General features: G+C 48.3%; 1 protein-coding gene across 8 annotated transcripts in view; it reads left to right on the forward strand.

Annotated features, from left to right (window-relative positions):
- The first annotated feature begins 1,144 nt into the window (after window positions 1–1,144).
- MINDY4 (MINDY lysine 48 deubiquitinase 4) overlaps window positions 1,145–17,617 on the forward strand; it is a 104,232-nt gene continuing 87,759 nt past the window's right edge. For 4 of the 8 annotated variants that reach the window (XR_005369671.1, XR_005369670.1, XR_005369672.1 and 1 more), the window contains exons 1-4: window positions 1,148–1,312; window positions 7,955–8,074; window positions 11,847–12,082; window positions 15,181–15,427. Coding sequence is in view for 5 of the 8 variants with exons in the window: in XM_038557241.1 (XP_038413169.1) it covers window positions 1,250–1,312; window positions 7,955–8,074; window positions 11,847–12,082; window positions 15,181–15,427 (666 nt within the window). In the remaining 3 variants the exon portion in view is untranslated. Of the gene's footprint in view, window positions 1,313–7,954; window positions 8,075–11,846; window positions 12,083–15,180; window positions 15,428–17,617 lie in introns of all 8 variants that reach the window. The other 4 variants (XM_038557238.1, XM_038557242.1, XM_038557239.1 and 1 more) reach the window with 3 other exon arrangements.

Consider the following 17,617-nt stretch of genomic DNA (forward strand, 5'->3'; position numbering starts at 1 on the left):
TGCTCCCTTGCTCTTTTTTTTTTTTTAAGATTTTATTTATTTATTCATGGGAGACAGAGAGAGAGAGAGAGAGAGAGAGAGAGGCAGAGACACAGGCAGAGGGAGCAGCAGGCTCCATGCAGGGAGCCCGACGTGGGACTCCATCCCTGGTCTCCAGGATCACGCCCCAGGCTGAAGGCAGCGCTAAACCACTGAGCCACCCGGGCTGCCCCCTTGCACTTTTTTTTTTTTTTTAAACTTTACCGGAAAGCATTATATTTTATATCCCTACAAGTTCTGATTTTCTGGTTGAAGTTGTTTTACGTTTACGCTGCATGTAGTCTTTTGGGAATTAACTTTTCCCACTCAGTTCCATTGCTGAAAGCTCAGCGAGTTAACTTAGGGGAAGAGATTACAGCTGATCACCGTGAGGCCGATGCTCTTGGTGGCTAATGCCAGTTTCGTGCTAGTCTGTGGCATGGAGAAATTCTATTTGCTGGGTACTGGGGTCATACTCTATAGCTTTGATTTACTCAGCAGCTCCATTTTACGGCACTCGGAAAAGCCTATTTTTCTTTCTTTCTTTTTTTTTTTTTTAAAGATTTTATTTATTCATTCATAGAGGCACAGAGAGAGAGGCAGAGACACAGGCAGAGGGAGAAGCAGGCTCCACGCAGGGAGGCCGACGTGGGACTCGATCCAGGGTCTCCAGGATCACGCCCCGGGCTGCAGGCGGCGCTAAACCGCTGCGCCACCGGGGCTGCCCCCAAAGCCTATTTTTCTTTGGGAATGCTTATCGATATTTATAATGATTGGGTCCTTATTTCCAGGACACCTGTACAACGCTTGGCGCTCAATTACTGGCAGTGTCATTATGGGACGGCAGGCACTAAGCGGGTGAGGCCCTTGTCCTTTAATTTCTGCACGGAGCTCACAGGGACCCGCCCAGCGCAGGCCGCCCAGGTCCCCGGGCCTCAGTGGGCCCAGGAGCCAGCTGCGGGGGGTCCCCCGGGGCCGAGGCAGGCCTCCCCCCGCTCCCCGCCGCGGGCCATCAGGGGCGCGCGCCGAGCCGAGGCTGGTGCGGAGCCGGGAGCTGAGCCGCGCAGGACGCTCCTCCCCTGGCGCCCGCCCTCCCAGCCCGCGGGCTCCGGGGAAGGGGAGGAGCGCTCCCGGCTCCGGGGACACGGTCGCCACGGCAACGCGGCCCTACCCGCCCCAACGGACCGGGGCCCGGGCTGCGGCGTCCGGCCTCGTCGGCAGAGCCGGCGGCATGGACAGCCTCTTCGTGGAGGAGGTGGCCGCCTCCCTGGTCCGGGAGTTCCTCAGCAGGAAGGTAGGTCGCGCCGCCGGCGCCGCTCGGGGCCGCTGCCCCAGGGAGGGGGCGCCGGACCCGCACCTCCGCGCGGGGGGAGCCGCCGCCGCCGCCGCCGCCGCAGCCGCCCGGCCCGGGATGCCCGACGGGAGCGCCTCTAGCCCGGGGCCGGCCGAAACTACATTTCCCAGGAGGCATCGCGGGGCCCGCGCAGCGCCCGCCGCCCCGCCGCCCGCCCCGCCGCCCCGCGCTGGCAGCCGGTCTCGCCTCTGCACGGGGGCGGCGGCGCGGGCCTCCCCGCCCCCCCCCGGGCCTCCCTCCCCGGCCTCCCCCGGGGGCACAGCCGCCGCCTCGTCGCGGCCGGGACCGGCCTCCCCGCTCCCGGGTGGTCGAGCCCTTGAGTCGTGCGTGGTCCCCGGCGGCGGCGGGAGCCCAGAGGCTGCAGGCCGCGGCGGCGCGCAGCTTGCCCCGGGTCGCAGCGGGAGAGTTTTCCGGGAGGCCCTTAAGCATCATCATGTGCAGCGGAGGTGGGGACTCCGTGGGAGACAGAGGTCGCTGCAGGTGACTGCGGAAGCCTCTGCCGCCTTCTGACCCCTTCCCTAGGGCTCGGCACTGGGTGGCTCAGTTGGTTAAGCATCTGCCTTCAGCTGGGGTCGTGACCCCAGGGAGCTGGGATGGAGCCTCCGCACTGGGCCCCCTGCTCACTTGAGCAGGGCGCCGGGGCGGTGTCTGGATTAAACAAACACACGAGCAAAATCATTTTTTTGGGGGGGCGGGGGCGGAAAAGGGGAAGGGCCTTGGAATCAGGTGGAGGGGTTCAAATACCGGCAACCGGTTAGCAGAGTGTGAGCCTGGGTGCGTCACACTGCCTCAGTTTCCTTATTTGTAAAACAGGATTGATAAGACCCACCCTTTGCAGATTTATGATGAGGATTAATAATAACATATGGGCAGTCCCCAAGCATTGTATCTGGCACCTAGTAGGTACCTGTAGTCAGCGTTGTCTTTACCTCTCGCCCCTCTTGTGCAGGTTTTCAAAGTGTCTTTCTTTGCTTCTTAGTAATGTTTTTTTTAATTTAAAAATTATTATTATCATTTTAACAAAGATTTTATTCACTTATTCATGAGAGACAGAGAGAGAGAGAGAGGCAGAGACACAGGCAGAAGGAAAAGCAGGCTCCATGCAGGGAGCCTGACGTGGGACTCGATCCCGGGACTCCAGGATCATGCCCTGGGCTGAAGGCAGGCGCCAAACCACTGAGCCACCCAGGGATCCCCATTGCCTCTATTAAAAAAAAAAAAAATAAATGCAATGTGGCTTCATTGTATCTGCTCTGTGTTTCAGGCTAATTGACCTTCCATCACCAAGTCTTGGCTGCACATCTGATGTCAATGGCACGCCCTGGGAGGCTGCCCACTATCATTTCTTTGAAGCCTGGGTCACCAAGCAAAACTCTGTTTTCCTCTTGCCTTTCCTTTCTTAAGAGTACAAATGAAACCCAAAGTCCTCCCTGGATATCTAAGGCTCCTCTATAGCTCCACCCCAGTGTACCACCCCAGTGTGGGTTCCAGCTTCTCCCACATGCTTTCGCCTGTTCTATCCACGGCCCACCCCAGGTCTGTTTCCTTCAGGAAGTCTTCTTGGATAACTTCCATCGGAATAACTGACTTACCTTGTCTGTGGCTTGCTCACTGGTGCTCACATTATAATTTATATGTCTGCCTGTCTCACCCACGAGACCAGTCCGCAGAGCTGACACCTGATCTGGGTGGAGCCTTGGCCGTGTCTGGTTCACCCGGCCCTTCTCCCTCCCGTTTTTCATCTGGGCACACTAAAGCCCTGACCTGACCAAGGAGTTGCCCACAGTCACTCAGAAAGTTGTGGAGAGGTGGGACTGCCATGTAGTCCAGCTGTACTTTCCTCGTCAGCTTCTTTCTGCTCTGGTGCAGAGACCACGTACTCCCCTCAGGGCTTGGCACAAGGCCGGTATAACCTAGATTTCCCATCATGATGTGAGGTGCCTTCTGGTTGCCTGTTTGTTTTCTCAGATCCTCGTAACAGGCCCGAAAGACAGGAATACTTACTCCGTTTCATGTAAGATGATCATGAAACTAGGGGGCAAAGAAACTTGCCCACAGTGAGCAAGTTAGATCTTGTCATGCCTTGACTCAAAACTCTCTATGAGCTTCCTGCTACAAGCAGCATAAAATCCAAGGGAAGGCCTCACCGCCTCACCTGGGCTACGAGGCTCTCTCTGACCCTGTGCAGGCGGTGCCTCCGACCTCATCTGCCACGACTGCCTCCTCTGCCCTCTCCCCTACATCGTACCCAGCTACGCTGGCCCCCTTCTAAGTGTGGGCTGCCCTCGGAGAGTCATGAGCATCTCCTGCAATGTCAGGGTGCTCCAGGGTGGCTCTTCTTGTGCCCCAGCCTCCCTCTCCTGCAGTCACTTGTTCCCATCCTACTTATGCCACCTTTCCAAGCGGGCATGTCCTGGGCCTGTGGTCACCAGTACCCTTCCTGTAATCTGTGCAAGCAGTCTGTCATCATCACTTGCAGCTTGCCTCCTTAGCAGCCCGCCCATCATAAACTGTTCTTCAGTCTCACTCACATCTGCATTCCATAGTTCCTGCCAACTTTTCCCGGGGCCCTCCAGTCCTGTTGTGACCTCTCCCCACTTCTTACCCTCCCGTCGTTATAATCCCACCTTCAACAACATGCTCACCTCCCTTGCCCTTCACTTCTTTCATCATGTTCCCTCCGCCAACCCCCCAGCCCTCCGAGTTTTCAGATTCCCTTCGGCCTCCTCCATGCCTGCCCCTGCAGTGCCGAACGGGGCTGGAGAGAAACACGGCAGCATGCGGATGGTTTCAGGCCCCCCAGCCCCCTGAGGCCTCAGGCATGGCTGCCCTCCTGGTTAGAGCTCCCCAGCCTGCCCCCTCTCTCTGCTCTGGGATGGCTGTTTCACACCTGCCCTCTCATCTAAGCCCACACAACAACTTCCCTGTTCTCATCGCACCAAGCAAACAAGCAGTTTTGAGAACCTCCCCCAGCACACACACACAGGCTGTACCACTCCAGTTATGAACCTTCCTGGGCCTGGACCTTCCCTCTGCCTCCCTGCTGCTCTTACCAGGTTGTTCTCCATGCTCCTGGGAAAGGCCAGCCCCTCCCTGCGTGCCATCCCCTCTTGCCTGCGTGAGGGCACTGCAGCAGTTCTCTCTCTCCGTTGCATATATATTTTGTCTTCTCTACTGTCGTTCCTACAGAACCCCTTCTTGATTCCCAGGTCCCTCCAGCTACTGGGTCATTTTTCTTCTCCCTCTTACAGCCAAACCCCATGAAAGAACTATGTGTGCTCTGATCCTCATCCTTCCTGCTTGCTCAAGCCTGCTCTAATCAGGCTTCTGTCCCCACTGATCCATGGAAGCAACTCTTGTCAAGTTAGTTTATCAATGACCTTTAACTATAGTTCCCACACTTCTTGATCTAATACTGTGTTTGGCACAGCTGTTTTGTGCCCTTCTTTCTGGAAACTCATTCCGCTTGGCTTCTGGAGGCCACCTTCTGCATTCTGTCCTCTGACCTCTCGGGGTGTTTGCTGGTCCCCCTCATTTCCTGGAGCTGTGCTGGGGGACTCAAAGACTCAGTGTTCTCTTCTCTTCTTCACTCATTTTCCAGGTGCCTCCTCCAGCCTCCTGGATTCCAGGGCCATCAACATGATGACAATTCCCAAATGCCTGTCTGGCCAAGATCTCTCCCCGAACTCTTACATTCTTACCAACTGCCAATTTTACATTTTCCGTTGGGTATACAATGAATATCTTAACATGTCCAAAACCCAATTCTTGATCCCCTCTGTGTCTTGCAGCTTTTCCCATTTTGATAGGCAGTGTCACCATCTTTCTGGTCACTTGGGCCGAAAGCTTTGCAGTCGTTCCTGGCTTTTCTCCCTCTTGTATACCCCACATCCAGTCCATTAGTACATCTGTTGGCTTTACCCCCAGAGCATATACAGCATGCAGCCACCTCTTTCTACTTGTGCTGCAACTGCCCTAGTCCAAGCCACCTCTGTCTTTCATGTGAGTTGTCCCACAGCATCCTAACTAGTTTCTGCTTAAATCCTTGCCTCCAAAAATCTGTTCCCAACCTAGCAGCCAGTGATCCTTTACAAATACAAGCTCCTGTTTTCACCCTGCCCCTACCTGCCGCCCCCCCCCCCCCCCCCCCCCCCAAGATTTCATCGAAGTCAACAAGGCCTTTCCTTTTCAGGCTCTAGGCAACCTCTCTGACCTCATTTCCTGCCATTTCCCCCTGGCCACGTGGCTCTAGCTGCACTGGCCTCAGGGCCTTTGTACTTGCTTTTTCTTGCCATGAACATACTTCCCTGAACTGTCTGCATGGCCTGTTCCCCTACTTCCCTCACATCCCTGCTCTAATGTCACCTAATCACGAAATCTTTCCTGATTTTTGTAAAGTATCAAACCTCCTTGCACCCCCTCCTGGTCCTTTCTGTTTCCTGCTCTGCTACACTTCTTTTCCCCACAGCATATTAGAGTTGTTGGCTTTCCCCCATAGAATGTAAGCTCTGTGAGGGCTAGGACTTTGATCTGTTTACTCCTCTGCCTCCAGCAGCTGAACTAGTAGACTAGTGGTTCATTCCCTTCATTTGACAGATGGGAAAACCGGAAGACAGGAGTGAGCCTGCAGATGATGCTCAATAAGTAGCTGACTATCTAACAGTGTCCTTCTCTGTGTCTCTGCTCTCATTTTATTTGTCTGCATAGTAGTGCACGTCAGCAGCTGCCTGCTGTACATTTACCCCTGTTTGTGGTCCACTTCCCCAACAGAATGTCAGCTCTGTGAAGGGGTGAAGTTTGTCTTATTCCATTGGTATCTCCTGCATCTAGAACAGCCTGCTGCATCGTAGGTACATGGGAAATGTTTGTTGAGTGATAAAGATTAAGCGGACCTGGATGGGACTGAGGACTGGCTGATTCCTGAGGGATCCTTGTCCACTCCCGCAGTGGCTTCCAAATGTCAGTGTGTACCACCATCCTGGGGAGTTTGTTAAGTGTGCCAAGACTTGCTGATCTGAACTCCTGACAGACATAAAGAGTTATCCAGCAGAGGGGGACTCTCATGGTTTCTGCCTTGCTCTCATTGGCTGGAAAGCTGTGGGGAAACCCAGATGCAATGTAGGTGCTTGCTGTGACCTCCTCCCTCTAACTCCCAGTTCATTCTCCTTAGGGCACCCAGGTATGCCTCTGCCTTTCCCCCAACATGCACACCCATTTCTTTCTGTTCCTCCTCCCTAGGACTTCCTTTTTATTCTCTTTGTTTCAAGGTTGTGTTCATATCTCTTTTTTTCACAAATTCTGCTTCCCTCAGTTAATGACAGGAAGCAGGTTTTGTCTTGTTTTCCCATCAGTGGGAGTCTCTGTAAGATTGTGAACACAAAACCTGGGTGAGATGTTGAGGCCTGACTAGCACGAGGGGCTGGATCCACGAAGCGCAAAAGGCTCCCTTAGCACCACGCTGAGCTGTTTGTGAGGTATCTCTTCCTCCTCTGTGTTGGGTGATCACCATGGTCCAGTGGGGTGGGCAGGCCCCAGCTTCTGTGGTTAATTTTTGGATGAAGAAGCCAGGCTCATAGTAGGGAATAGCACTTGCCATCGCTGGAGTGTCTTCATTGGGCCTTTTGGGAGGTGAGGACTGGATGATGGCAAGTGGCTTCACTGGGACCTCAGCAAACGTTTACCACGTGCTTCCAGGGGCTTCAGTCCTGGCATTGCTGACTCACAGGCTGGGATGGTCAGAGCCCCCTGCTCTGTGATTCTCCTGTGTTACCTGGGCAGATCAGTCCTTGCTCTTACCCAAGAAAAGAAAGGAATTGTTATTGACCTTTTGCTTATTTTTTTCCTTTTATTTATTTTTAAAGCTTCATATTCTGTGGCTCCAAATCTAGTGCAAACCCAGGGCTCCAGCCTTAGGTGAATCAGTTAGTTACCTGAACCTCACTTTCCTTTTCTATAAAATGGGCCAACAGCTCCAACCTTAACTCGGGCCATAGAGTTATTTTAAGATTCAGAATAATAATAATAGTGAAGATGTCAAGTGTAAAGCTTATATAAAAATAAACTCCTTTATTTAAAAAAAATATTTTATGTATTTATTTTAGAGAGAGAGTGAGAGCCAGAGAGATCACAGAGGGAGAGGAAGAAGCAAGCTCCCCACTTAGCAGGGAGCCCGAGGCGGCGCTCGATCCCAGGACCCTGAGATCAACCCTCTGAGCCTCCCAGGCACCCTTCACTTCTTTTTTAAATGATTTTATTTATTTATTTGACAGAGCACAAGCAAGGGGAGGAAAGGGAGAAGCAGAATCCCCGCTGAGCAGGGAGCCTGATGTGAGACTCGATCCCAGGACCTGGGGATCATGACCCCAGCCAAAGGTGGCCCCTTAACCGACTGAGCCATCCAGGGGCCTAAAAATAAATTCTTAAGTCAGTTTTTGGTCCTTGTAATTTCCTTGCAAGGAAGGCAGGATAGGCAGGATAGGAATGATCATAATGAGCATCAACAGTCTTTTATTTATAACCTACATCAGAGAACGGAAGCTTTTGATTTAAAATGAAAATAATGATTCAGATTTCTTCCTGCAGGGCTTAAAGAAGACATGTGTGACCATGGACCAGGAACGCCCACGCTCTGACCTCAGCATAAACAGCAGAAATAATCTCCGCAAGGTTTTGCATCTTGAGTTTCTCTACAAGGAGAACAAGGTACGTGCTTTGTAAGGTGTGGTGTAATGTTCTGGAACTGAGCTTGGCAATGTCAGAGCACTGGCGGGGCCCTGCCAAGCTGTCGGAGACGGTGGTGGCAGGAGGCTTGCTGTGCCTGCGGCCAGGGGAGCAGCAGACCCGGCCAAGTGCTGACAAATCCCGAGTGTGAGTTGGGTTTCCAGCCTCATGGAGGCCCTAGGCTGCCCCCCCGGGGCCTGTTGCGCATGTGTGGCGGGAAGCTCACCTTGAACCCGGGCCCTTGACAGTTACTCCCTGTGCTCCCTCCTCCCCTAGGAGGCTGTTTTTAGCCAGACCGTACTTAGGAATATCATATTCGGTTATACTCAAATTTTCCATTCCCTGCCCATGTAAAATTTTCCTTCTTCAAATCTGAGTAATAGCTTATTTTTAAGTCTACTGTGACATTTAATTTAGGCAGAAACGGGGCTTGGGCTCAGCTAACCCTGGTGCCTTGGATTGGGGAGGGTGGGGGGCTTCCCTGATCCCTCAGCCCCACCACCTCCCCCCAACCCTGTAGTTGTCCTTTGTCGTGCTCAGCACACTTATAATAGAGTATGTATAATAGAGTATGTCGTGCTCAGCACACTTATAATAGGTTGTTTAATTACCATCTGCCTCCCCACCACTTTGGATGCAGCAGGAGACCCGAGACTGGCGTCCCTTTTGTTCACTGTTGTGTCCGTGTACTTAGCCTGTTGCCCAAGGACATAGCAAATAGTCTCTATATGTGTTTGTGGATTATATCATTGGCCGACTGACTGAATGAAGCTACCGTTCTGGCTTAATTGTTTTTTTCTGCCACAAAGACAGAATCTTCTAATCTGACCGAGGAATGGGCTCTCCAGCAGATGTGGCCTTGTGGTAAGGCATTGTGGTAGAGTGGGAAAGAACCTAATGGTCAGGTAGTTTAGCATTTATCGTCATTTTTTAAAAAGGCAATACAATGACATATCCTGCGGATGTCCACACGTATGAAAGAAGGAAGAAGGAAGGAAGAAGGAAGAAGGAAGAAGGAAGGAAGGAAGGAAGGAAGGAAGGAAGGAAGAAAGGAAGCAAGCCCCATGGTTGAATTGGGGATGAAGAGGACTTGCCTTCTTGGCCTTCTTGGGCAGCCCCTCAGGACTGGGCTAAGCAGCTTTTCAACTGCTGGGAGACTGGGGGCCTCACTTAGGGGAGCTGCAAGCCACAGAAAAGTGGCCTGTCCAGGTGTCACAGTGAGTTATGGGGCAGAAGTGAGGCTAGAACCGGATCTTCTGATTCTCAGTCCTGCCGTAGTAATAATGGTCATCAGGCCTCCTGTGATTGTAACCCTCTACTCAAACGAAACCTTAGCAGATGGGGCTGAAATGCCAGCCCTCCAAGGCTGTTTCTGAGATGCCCAGAGGAACCTCAGAAGAGCTTGTAAACTACCTTCCTGCCCATTATCACCCATTGGGAAGCTCAGGCTAAGTTTCCCTGAGTAAAGTGAAGGATGGCATCAACCTACGGGAACATTCGGGTTGCCAGAAGTTTCTGTGCCCCACTTTGATGAGAAAAGGGCAGTGGCAGCCAGGTGCAGTCCTGTTGTCGGCTCAGGGAAGACATTAGCTCGATGCCCTTCTTATCTTTGGTCTTGGGGGTGACAGCAGGGCCCCACCACCTCCTCCCTGTGTTCAGCTGGAAGCCCGTAGACCCAGGCAGCAGATATCTAGCCCACCTCCTTTTGCTACGTTTGTAAGGCAAGAGTGTGGACTGTACATGTTAGAAAGATTTTTTTTTCCACAGAAAGTGAGACAGGTAATAGGAAAATCAATTAACCATGCTGGTGCAGTGGGAATTTTATGTAAATGCAACTTTACCTAATTTCCTGGAATCATCTTTGCCATTCAAGTTACTTTTACTTCTCCACTGTAATAGTTTCCCTAGGGTAATAATTATCTGAAGATACTTAAGATATTTCCATTAGGTTTTGATAAGTGCCCTGATTATTTGATTTATATAATAGTTATTTATTATATAGTGAATTGAGCTTATATTTTACAGAACAACATATTTCTTAATCTATCTGTTGCATAGTAATTTTGACATTTGCACGCAGCTAGCCTGATTCTAGGAAAGCCCCGCAATTTAATGTTAATTCCAGTAACTTGTTTTTCCCTACTCATAGTACGATATACAAAAATGCCTATGCAAAATTGAGGTTTTGAAAAATGGTGTCCAGATTCACATAAAGGCTGTGTCTGTTCTGAGCAGAGTGTTATGAAAAGCCATAAAGTGTAATTCAGGTTATCTAGGGCTATAAATCTCTTATATTGAAAGAAAAAGCTAGGAGGTCAAAATAAATCATACAACATCTTTCCCCTGACTCTCTTCCTCATGAGTTTCATTTAGACTTAGACAAAATTGTTTTTTTTGGGTTCCACCCTAAGAAAATAAAGCTGTCCCCTGATTCTAACTGCCTGATAAATCTGTTGTTATTGGTCATAACCCATCTGGCTGTGGGTGCTGGTCCCAGAGTCCTGCTGCATAGACCCAGGCACTAGGAAGGAGGGAGGGCTGCATGTGCCTGAGGGGCTCTCTGTGCCAGGTGCTTTGTCAGGCGCTTTACTGCTCTCACTGCAGTCTCATCAAATGCCAGCCCTCCAAATGCCCCATGTCTGGCCACACTTGCCAACAGCTTGGGGTTCCTGGACAAATGGGGTGGGGACTGACACAGTTATGTGGCCTGAGGTCAGACTGTGGATTGCTGCTTGGATGACTGTGTTTGTCCAAATGACTTAGGAATTTTAAGAGAAATCAGGACTCTAATCTTTGCAATTTAAGACACAATAGGGCCTGGGAATATATATCTCTAAAAACCTCCAGAGATGACATTTGGCATGATTAGGGTCAGGAAATACTGATGTCATTTCATTTCTCTTTTTTCTCTCCTTTTCTTTTTCTCTCTCTTTTTTTTTCTTTCTCTCTTTTCTTTCCTTCCTTCCAGAGAGAGAGAGAAAGAGAGAGAGAGTAAGTGCAAGTGGAGGTGGGGAGGGGCAGAGGGAGAGGGAGAGAGAATCCTAAGCAGGCTTTGCACTCAGCACGGAGCCTGACTTGGGGCTTGACTTCACGACCCTGAGATCATGACCTGAGCTGAAATCAAGAGGTGGATGCTTAACTGACTGAGCCACTCCGGTGCCCCTGATGTCATTTATTTCTAAAACCAATTACTGAAGAATTTTAATGTTTTTAAGATTCAGGTATAGATTGAGACAGTCCTGACGGCCTCTCTGTGTTCTTTGCAATAACCTGCTGTGGTACCGTCCCTGCAAGCCCCAGCACCCAGTGTTAAATGCAGAGTATACAACCTATGAGAATACTCAGGTCCCAAATGTTTATAAGCTTGTAGAGTTAATGATCCCTAAAGATTTAAGTTTTTTTTTTTTTTTTTTTTTAAATGAAAGGCTATTTTCTAAAGTTATTCCTATGAGGAAAACCAAGAGGAAATTTGCTTGGGTGTTTTTTCTGTTTATCTTGTATTTTATTACAGCTGTTGGTTGAATCGCCTGACTCATGCATTGGATGTCCATTCTTTTAGGGTAGAGATTTTTGTCTTCATCTCTGTGTTGTAATACAGTGCCTCACGTCTGATAGGCAGTCAGTGGACATTTGCTGAGAGGGTATGAATGTAGGAGAAGCTGATAAACTGTCAAGGAATTGGAAGAGCATCGTTTCTGCCCTTCCCCTGAAGCTGTACATATGACTAATGATTTTTGTTTTCTTCCAATGATAGGCAAAGGAAAATCCTCTAAAAACAAACCTTGAACTCATCACCAGATACTTTCTGGATCACTTTGGAAATCCTCCCAACAATTTCACTCAAGAAACACCAATCCCTGCACTCTCAATTCCAAAGAAAAATAACAAATTAACATCAAGGTGCTCAGAGACCATGCTGGTAAATATATATGACCTTGCAGATGAAGATTCAGGAAGGAGAACATCATTGTCAGAAACAAGCAAAGCCAGGTATCTCTTATTTACACCATGGATTAGTCTCTTATCGCTGCTGTGACACATGACTATGAACTCAGTGGCTATAACAGGGTTTTCCAGAAAAGCAGAACCAATAGGATATGTGTGTGTATGGGTATGTGAATACATGTAAATATATATACAAATAGTGTATATATACACACACACATATTATATTGGTTTTATATATCCCATATAAGGAGATTTGTTTTATAATTTTACTTTTTTTTTTTTTTCACTTCTTAACATTTTTTTTTTTACCCTTTTTTCTTTTTTCCTAAGAAGGCTCTATGCCCAGTATGGACTCCAGTGTGGGACTTGAACTCACAACCCCGAGATCAGGACCTGAGCTAAAATCAAGAGTCGATGCTTAACCAACTGAGCCACCCAGGGGCCCCAATTATAAAGAAATTTATTTTAAGGAATTGGCTCACATGATTGTGGGAGCTGGAAAGTCTGAAATCTGTAGGGCAGACTGGCATGCCGGAAGCTCAGGAAGTATTCTGTGTTACAGCTTTGAAGCAGAGTTCTCTGGGAAACCTCAGTTTGCTCTTAAGACCTTTAACTGATTGGATGAGGGCCACCCGTGTTATCTAGGGTGATCCTCTTTGCTTAAAGTCAACTGACTGTAAATGTTAGTCATAAAAAAAATACCCTCAGGGAAGCATCTAGGCTAGTGTTTGACCAAACAACAAGACAAATAGCCTAGCAAAGTTGACATGTAAAATGTCACCATCACCGTGTCTTAAAGCAACACAAATTTATTATCTTCCAGTTCTGAGGTCAGAGGTTCAAAATTGGTCTCACCAGGTTAATGGCAAAGTGTCAGTAGGGCTTGTTCTTTCTAGAGACTTTTGCGGGGAGAATTGGTTTCCTTTCCTTTTTTGGCTTCTAGTGGCCACCTACATTCCTTGGCTTGTGGCTGTTTTCCTCTGTCTTCAGAGCACATCACTCCAGCCTCTGTTTCTGCCATGGCATCTCCTACGCCTGGCTCTGACCTCCTGCCTCTCGCTAAACAAGCAACCTTGTGACTCTAATGGGCCCTCCCAGACAATTGAGGATAATCTTCCCAACTCAAAACCTTAACACATGTGCAAAGTCCTTTTTCCACAGAAGGTAGCATTCACAGGTTCTGGGATCAGGCCATCTGCAGGGGCCATTATTCAGCCTCCGCATTGTGTGCCTTCAGATTCCCTGTTGTGGAGCACTGTTACTTTCCTTGGAGGCCTTGAGGATGGAGGGGGATGCTGAAGAGGATGCTTATGATTCAAATGTTTAATGTTTGTCAGCTTCAGGGGCTTGCTGGGTTTGCGTTTTCTTAAAGAAATAGGGGTATAGACTTCTAAAAGCAACTTAATGCTGTAGAGATGAAAACATCTATAAAAATAAGGCCTTTTAGAACTCTTAGGAAGGAAATTAATTGCCATTCTTGATTGAACCTCCAGTATTGGAAAGCACTGATATTAAATTACAACCTTAATATGCTGTCTGTAGTCACTAGCGAGTCTAACTCCCTGGGGCTGCATGCTTCCTTCTGGCTCTGCTGAGAAGCATTTTCTTTCCCAAGGGTAGCTGAGGGGTAGGGTCTGGCCAAAGGACGAGGACCACTGGAAATATTAACTCAAGGCTTAAGACGTGAAAGTGAGTCAGAGTAGTTTGGAAGAAGATGGTTCTTCCTTCAGAGGTGCTTACTGCCTGGCTGGGAAAATAAATATTTCTGAGGTGATAAAGAACTAGCAGAAGTGGGGGCTTCCGAGTTCCACCCAGTTATCCAAGCTACAAACTTGGGTATTATTCTACTCTATCATTTTTGTCTCTGTGAGCCCTTAATGATAGTAGACTCTTGCCTGCTTTCTCTGCCCTGGCAGCAGTGCCTCAGTTCACACCTCCCCTCTTGCCTGGGCTAACTCCTATAGACTTCCTTGGTTTTCAGGCCTCTGGTAATCTGCTCAAATCCCCCTTCCACCTAAGATAGTGTGAGCTTCCCACGAACAAGCCTGGCCATGCTGCTCCCCTGTGGAACGGCCTTCAGATGCTTCCCATGGCTTCCAAGATGAAATCCAAACTCCTAAGGGTAACTTGCAAAAACTCTTTCCGTGATCAGCCTGCATGGCTCACCTTGGCCTGGCCTGCTCTTACAGGCCTTTGTGCTAATGCCTGGGGCATTCTGGTTATCTCCTGCGTGCTCATTCCTTCACACTCAGGGCTGGCTTCTCTATGAGTCTTCGGTTTACCCAAGCTGGTTCTGGAACCTTCCTTTGCTGGATATACCCCTGTCATAGCACACACATGACTGCTTCTCTCACATGTGACCCAATGCTTGGTAGTCAGCAGCTTGGGATAGAGCAGCAGTCAATGCCCCTTTAGGCCAGAGTCCAATGGTAGAAAACATGCCAGCCTGTGTCACAGGAGTGCTGAGCTGTGGCTGATCCATCACAGATCATAGGTAAGAGTACTCTTGAGCTGGGCCTCTTGCACTGTCTTTTTCTCTTTCTTATCATTCCTCCTTGTTTGCCTCAGCATCTCATCTTCTTTTGTTCTATCTCTCTCTTTCCCCTGTACACACACACACACACACACACACACACACACACACACAGTCTCTCTCTCACTCTGTTTCAGTGCCAAGCAGCCCAATAAGAGAAGCCATTGGCATGCCCAACTGAACCTGAACTGAATAGTTGGAGAACACAAAGTTTGCCACATGTCTCCATCTGTTGATCTCACTGATGTGCAGTAAGGCTGGGCTTCATGTAGCTCATGACTCTCTTGGAGGGCTGTGATTTTCTGTAATCACTCAGGTCTGGAACAAGGATGCCCTTTATATTTGAGGACACAAAACGTTCAAGGATATTTGAGGAATCCTATCATAGGTCATCAATTCTGATTTTGTTTGTTTCCTGGTCTCATTTTGTAGGTCAGACTTGCCCTGGTGTGAAAGTATTTTCTATTCTTTACCTTTAATGATAAAGTACTAGCAGGTTAGAATCATCACAGATGTATGAAGGGGCTTGCTCTGAGTTGAATGTGGGACTTATTATTGTTGTTAGCTATTGGGGAATCTGTTTAATGGAGAAATCCCTTTTTTGCAGGCACGACAATCTTGATGGGGATTTGCTTGGTAATTTTGTATCCTCGAAAAGGCCCCCACACAAAAGTAAGCCTATGCAAGTTATCCCAGGTGAAAGCCCTGCCGTGGCCCCTGCGTGGGAGAAGATGGACAAGCTTCTGTCGTCAGAGTCTTCCTTGGACACCAAGAGGGTGGGCGAGAAGATCAGGTCAAAGTCTGGCCTGATTGTCCGAGGCATGATGGCCGGTCCTATTGCCAGTTCCCCGCAGGTAGAGTTGCTGCTCTCAATGCTATGATGAGAGTGGAAAGTGAGAACCAGGCAGGGCTTAAGGGGTTGCCTGGGTTTATTTGAGGGCACCCCACAAGATAGATCTGTGTGTTGGGATGGGAGGGACACCTGCCTGTTTTTCCTCTGGTGGTACTGTTAACTCCTTGTGGGATCATGGGCAGGCCTTATCACCTTCCCTGACCTCAGTTTACCCCTCAAGTCAACAAGATGGATGTCATGGCTTTATCTTCCTCTGCTGAGTGAGAACACATCTACCAGTTTTACCTCTGCCATTCAGAAGTCAGGGGCAAGCCATCCAAGTCTAGAGAACATCTTTTTTATTATTTTTTAAATATTTTTTTTTATTTTTTAGAACATAATATTAAAAGGGAAGAGGAAATCCCAATCCTTATGGTTTCATTTGCTTTGCTTTAAAAAGAAATTCTGATACTTTCATATCATTGTTTTATATCTTTCCTTAAGGAGGGACTCTGGTGGGAGTGTCCCATTAGGTGGGGAGACTCAACCAAATGAGAGAATGAATGTAATAGGAGTTTGTAAAACAACAAAGAAATAGGAAAACAAAGGAAAATCAAACACCAAACTCATAGGGCAGTATTAGTCCCACGAGGGAGTCTGAGCAAACCTGCACAGATCTCGTGTGTCTACTTCGGCTGGTCACCTCCTCTCCCACCCTGTATGGCTAGATGTGGGCTGTGGCTCGAGAGGCTGGTGTTCTTCTCCCAATTCACCTGGAATCAGGACAGAAAGAAGCTGACTATCTCCCTGCCTCTGCCTGTATATCGTGGGGGTTTTGGTAGTTTGGAAAATACTGGTTAAGTTATCTGAATTACTGAGATCTTCTGAATGTTGACATTTCATTATGAAAAATTAACCCACATCAAAAAAAAAAATCCCATGTTTTGATGTCACCACCCAACTAATCAGAAAAGATTTTAAGTGCTGAGAAGCCATCCAATCACAGCGGCTGATACAAGTTTCCCCAGATATTAATTTTTACCTGACAACTTGTATTTTATCATGGACAGAACACATCAGTCATTTCCCTTGAAGTGACAGGCTCCTCTTATTATCAAGGAAATGCCTGCTGAATACCCAAGTCTGAATAACCACAATTAATCTGTCAGTTGTTCCACGGAAGAAAGTAGCAAGTTCAATTCACAAATCAGATGGTTGTGCAAGTGCTTTTCCTTGAGACAACTGTCATCCTCTGCATCTGGCAGTGTTTATATATACCTCCTATTTTGTCATATGGAATATTAAAGAGATGGGTACCATAGGGTTGAGACTGAATATAATTAATACTTTATATGCTTCAGCATGGACATTTTTAAAAAAGATTTTACTTATTTATTTATTTGAGAGAGAGGGAGAGCCTTAGCAGGGGGAAGAGCAGAGAGAAGGAGAGAATCTCCAACCTGTGTGGAGCTGACCTCACAACCCAGAGATTATGACCTGGGCTGAAATCAAGAGTCGGGCGCTTAGCCGACTGAGCCACCCAGGCTGCCCCAGCATGGACATTCTTAGATGAAATTAGCATTTTACTTATTTATTTTTGTTGCAAGTGGTGGCAGATACCTCCAGCACTTGATTTGTGCTATGGGCCAGCAGTTTTTCCCACCAGTTCATGTGCATCATTACTGCAAACGTCAACACGATGAAAAAGGCAAATTGTGTCATATTATTATTATGAAAATAGATTTGAGCTCCCTAAAAGGATTTGGGGACCTCTAAGGCCGGGGGATCACACTTTGAGAACTGGTGGATCAGATGAATGCTAAGGTCCTGTCCTACAGTGACATCCAATCCGTGTAGTTGAGACCCTCTTCACAATTAAGGTGTGAAGATTTGGAGCAATATTATCTAGGAGATTGTCCCAAACTTCTAAAAGGAGGAATAATTGCTTTGGGAGGTGTGTTTTTCCCTTGAGGATATCCGAATCCTGTGAAGGGCATTGAAAGATAGGATAGGTTGTTGTAGAATTTCCCCAGGTTTTCTGGAAAGTGTTTTGTGGGCTTTTGAGTACCTTGGCCATACTTGGTTGCTCAAGAGAATAAAAGCAAGCTTTGCTAGTTTTTTTTTTCCCCCCTACTAGATCAGCTCTGTCCTTACAAAGGATGAATAAGAGGCTGGGTTCCCTGCCTTGGGCCTTGTTTGGGTCTACTTGGGA

This window comes from Canis lupus, chromosome 14 (assembly GCF_011100685.1).
Source record: "Canis lupus familiaris isolate Mischka breed German Shepherd chromosome 14, alternate assembly UU_Cfam_GSD_1.0, whole genome shotgun sequence".
In the NCBI taxonomy this organism is placed as follows: Eukaryota; Metazoa; Chordata; class Mammalia; order Carnivora; family Canidae; genus Canis; species Canis lupus.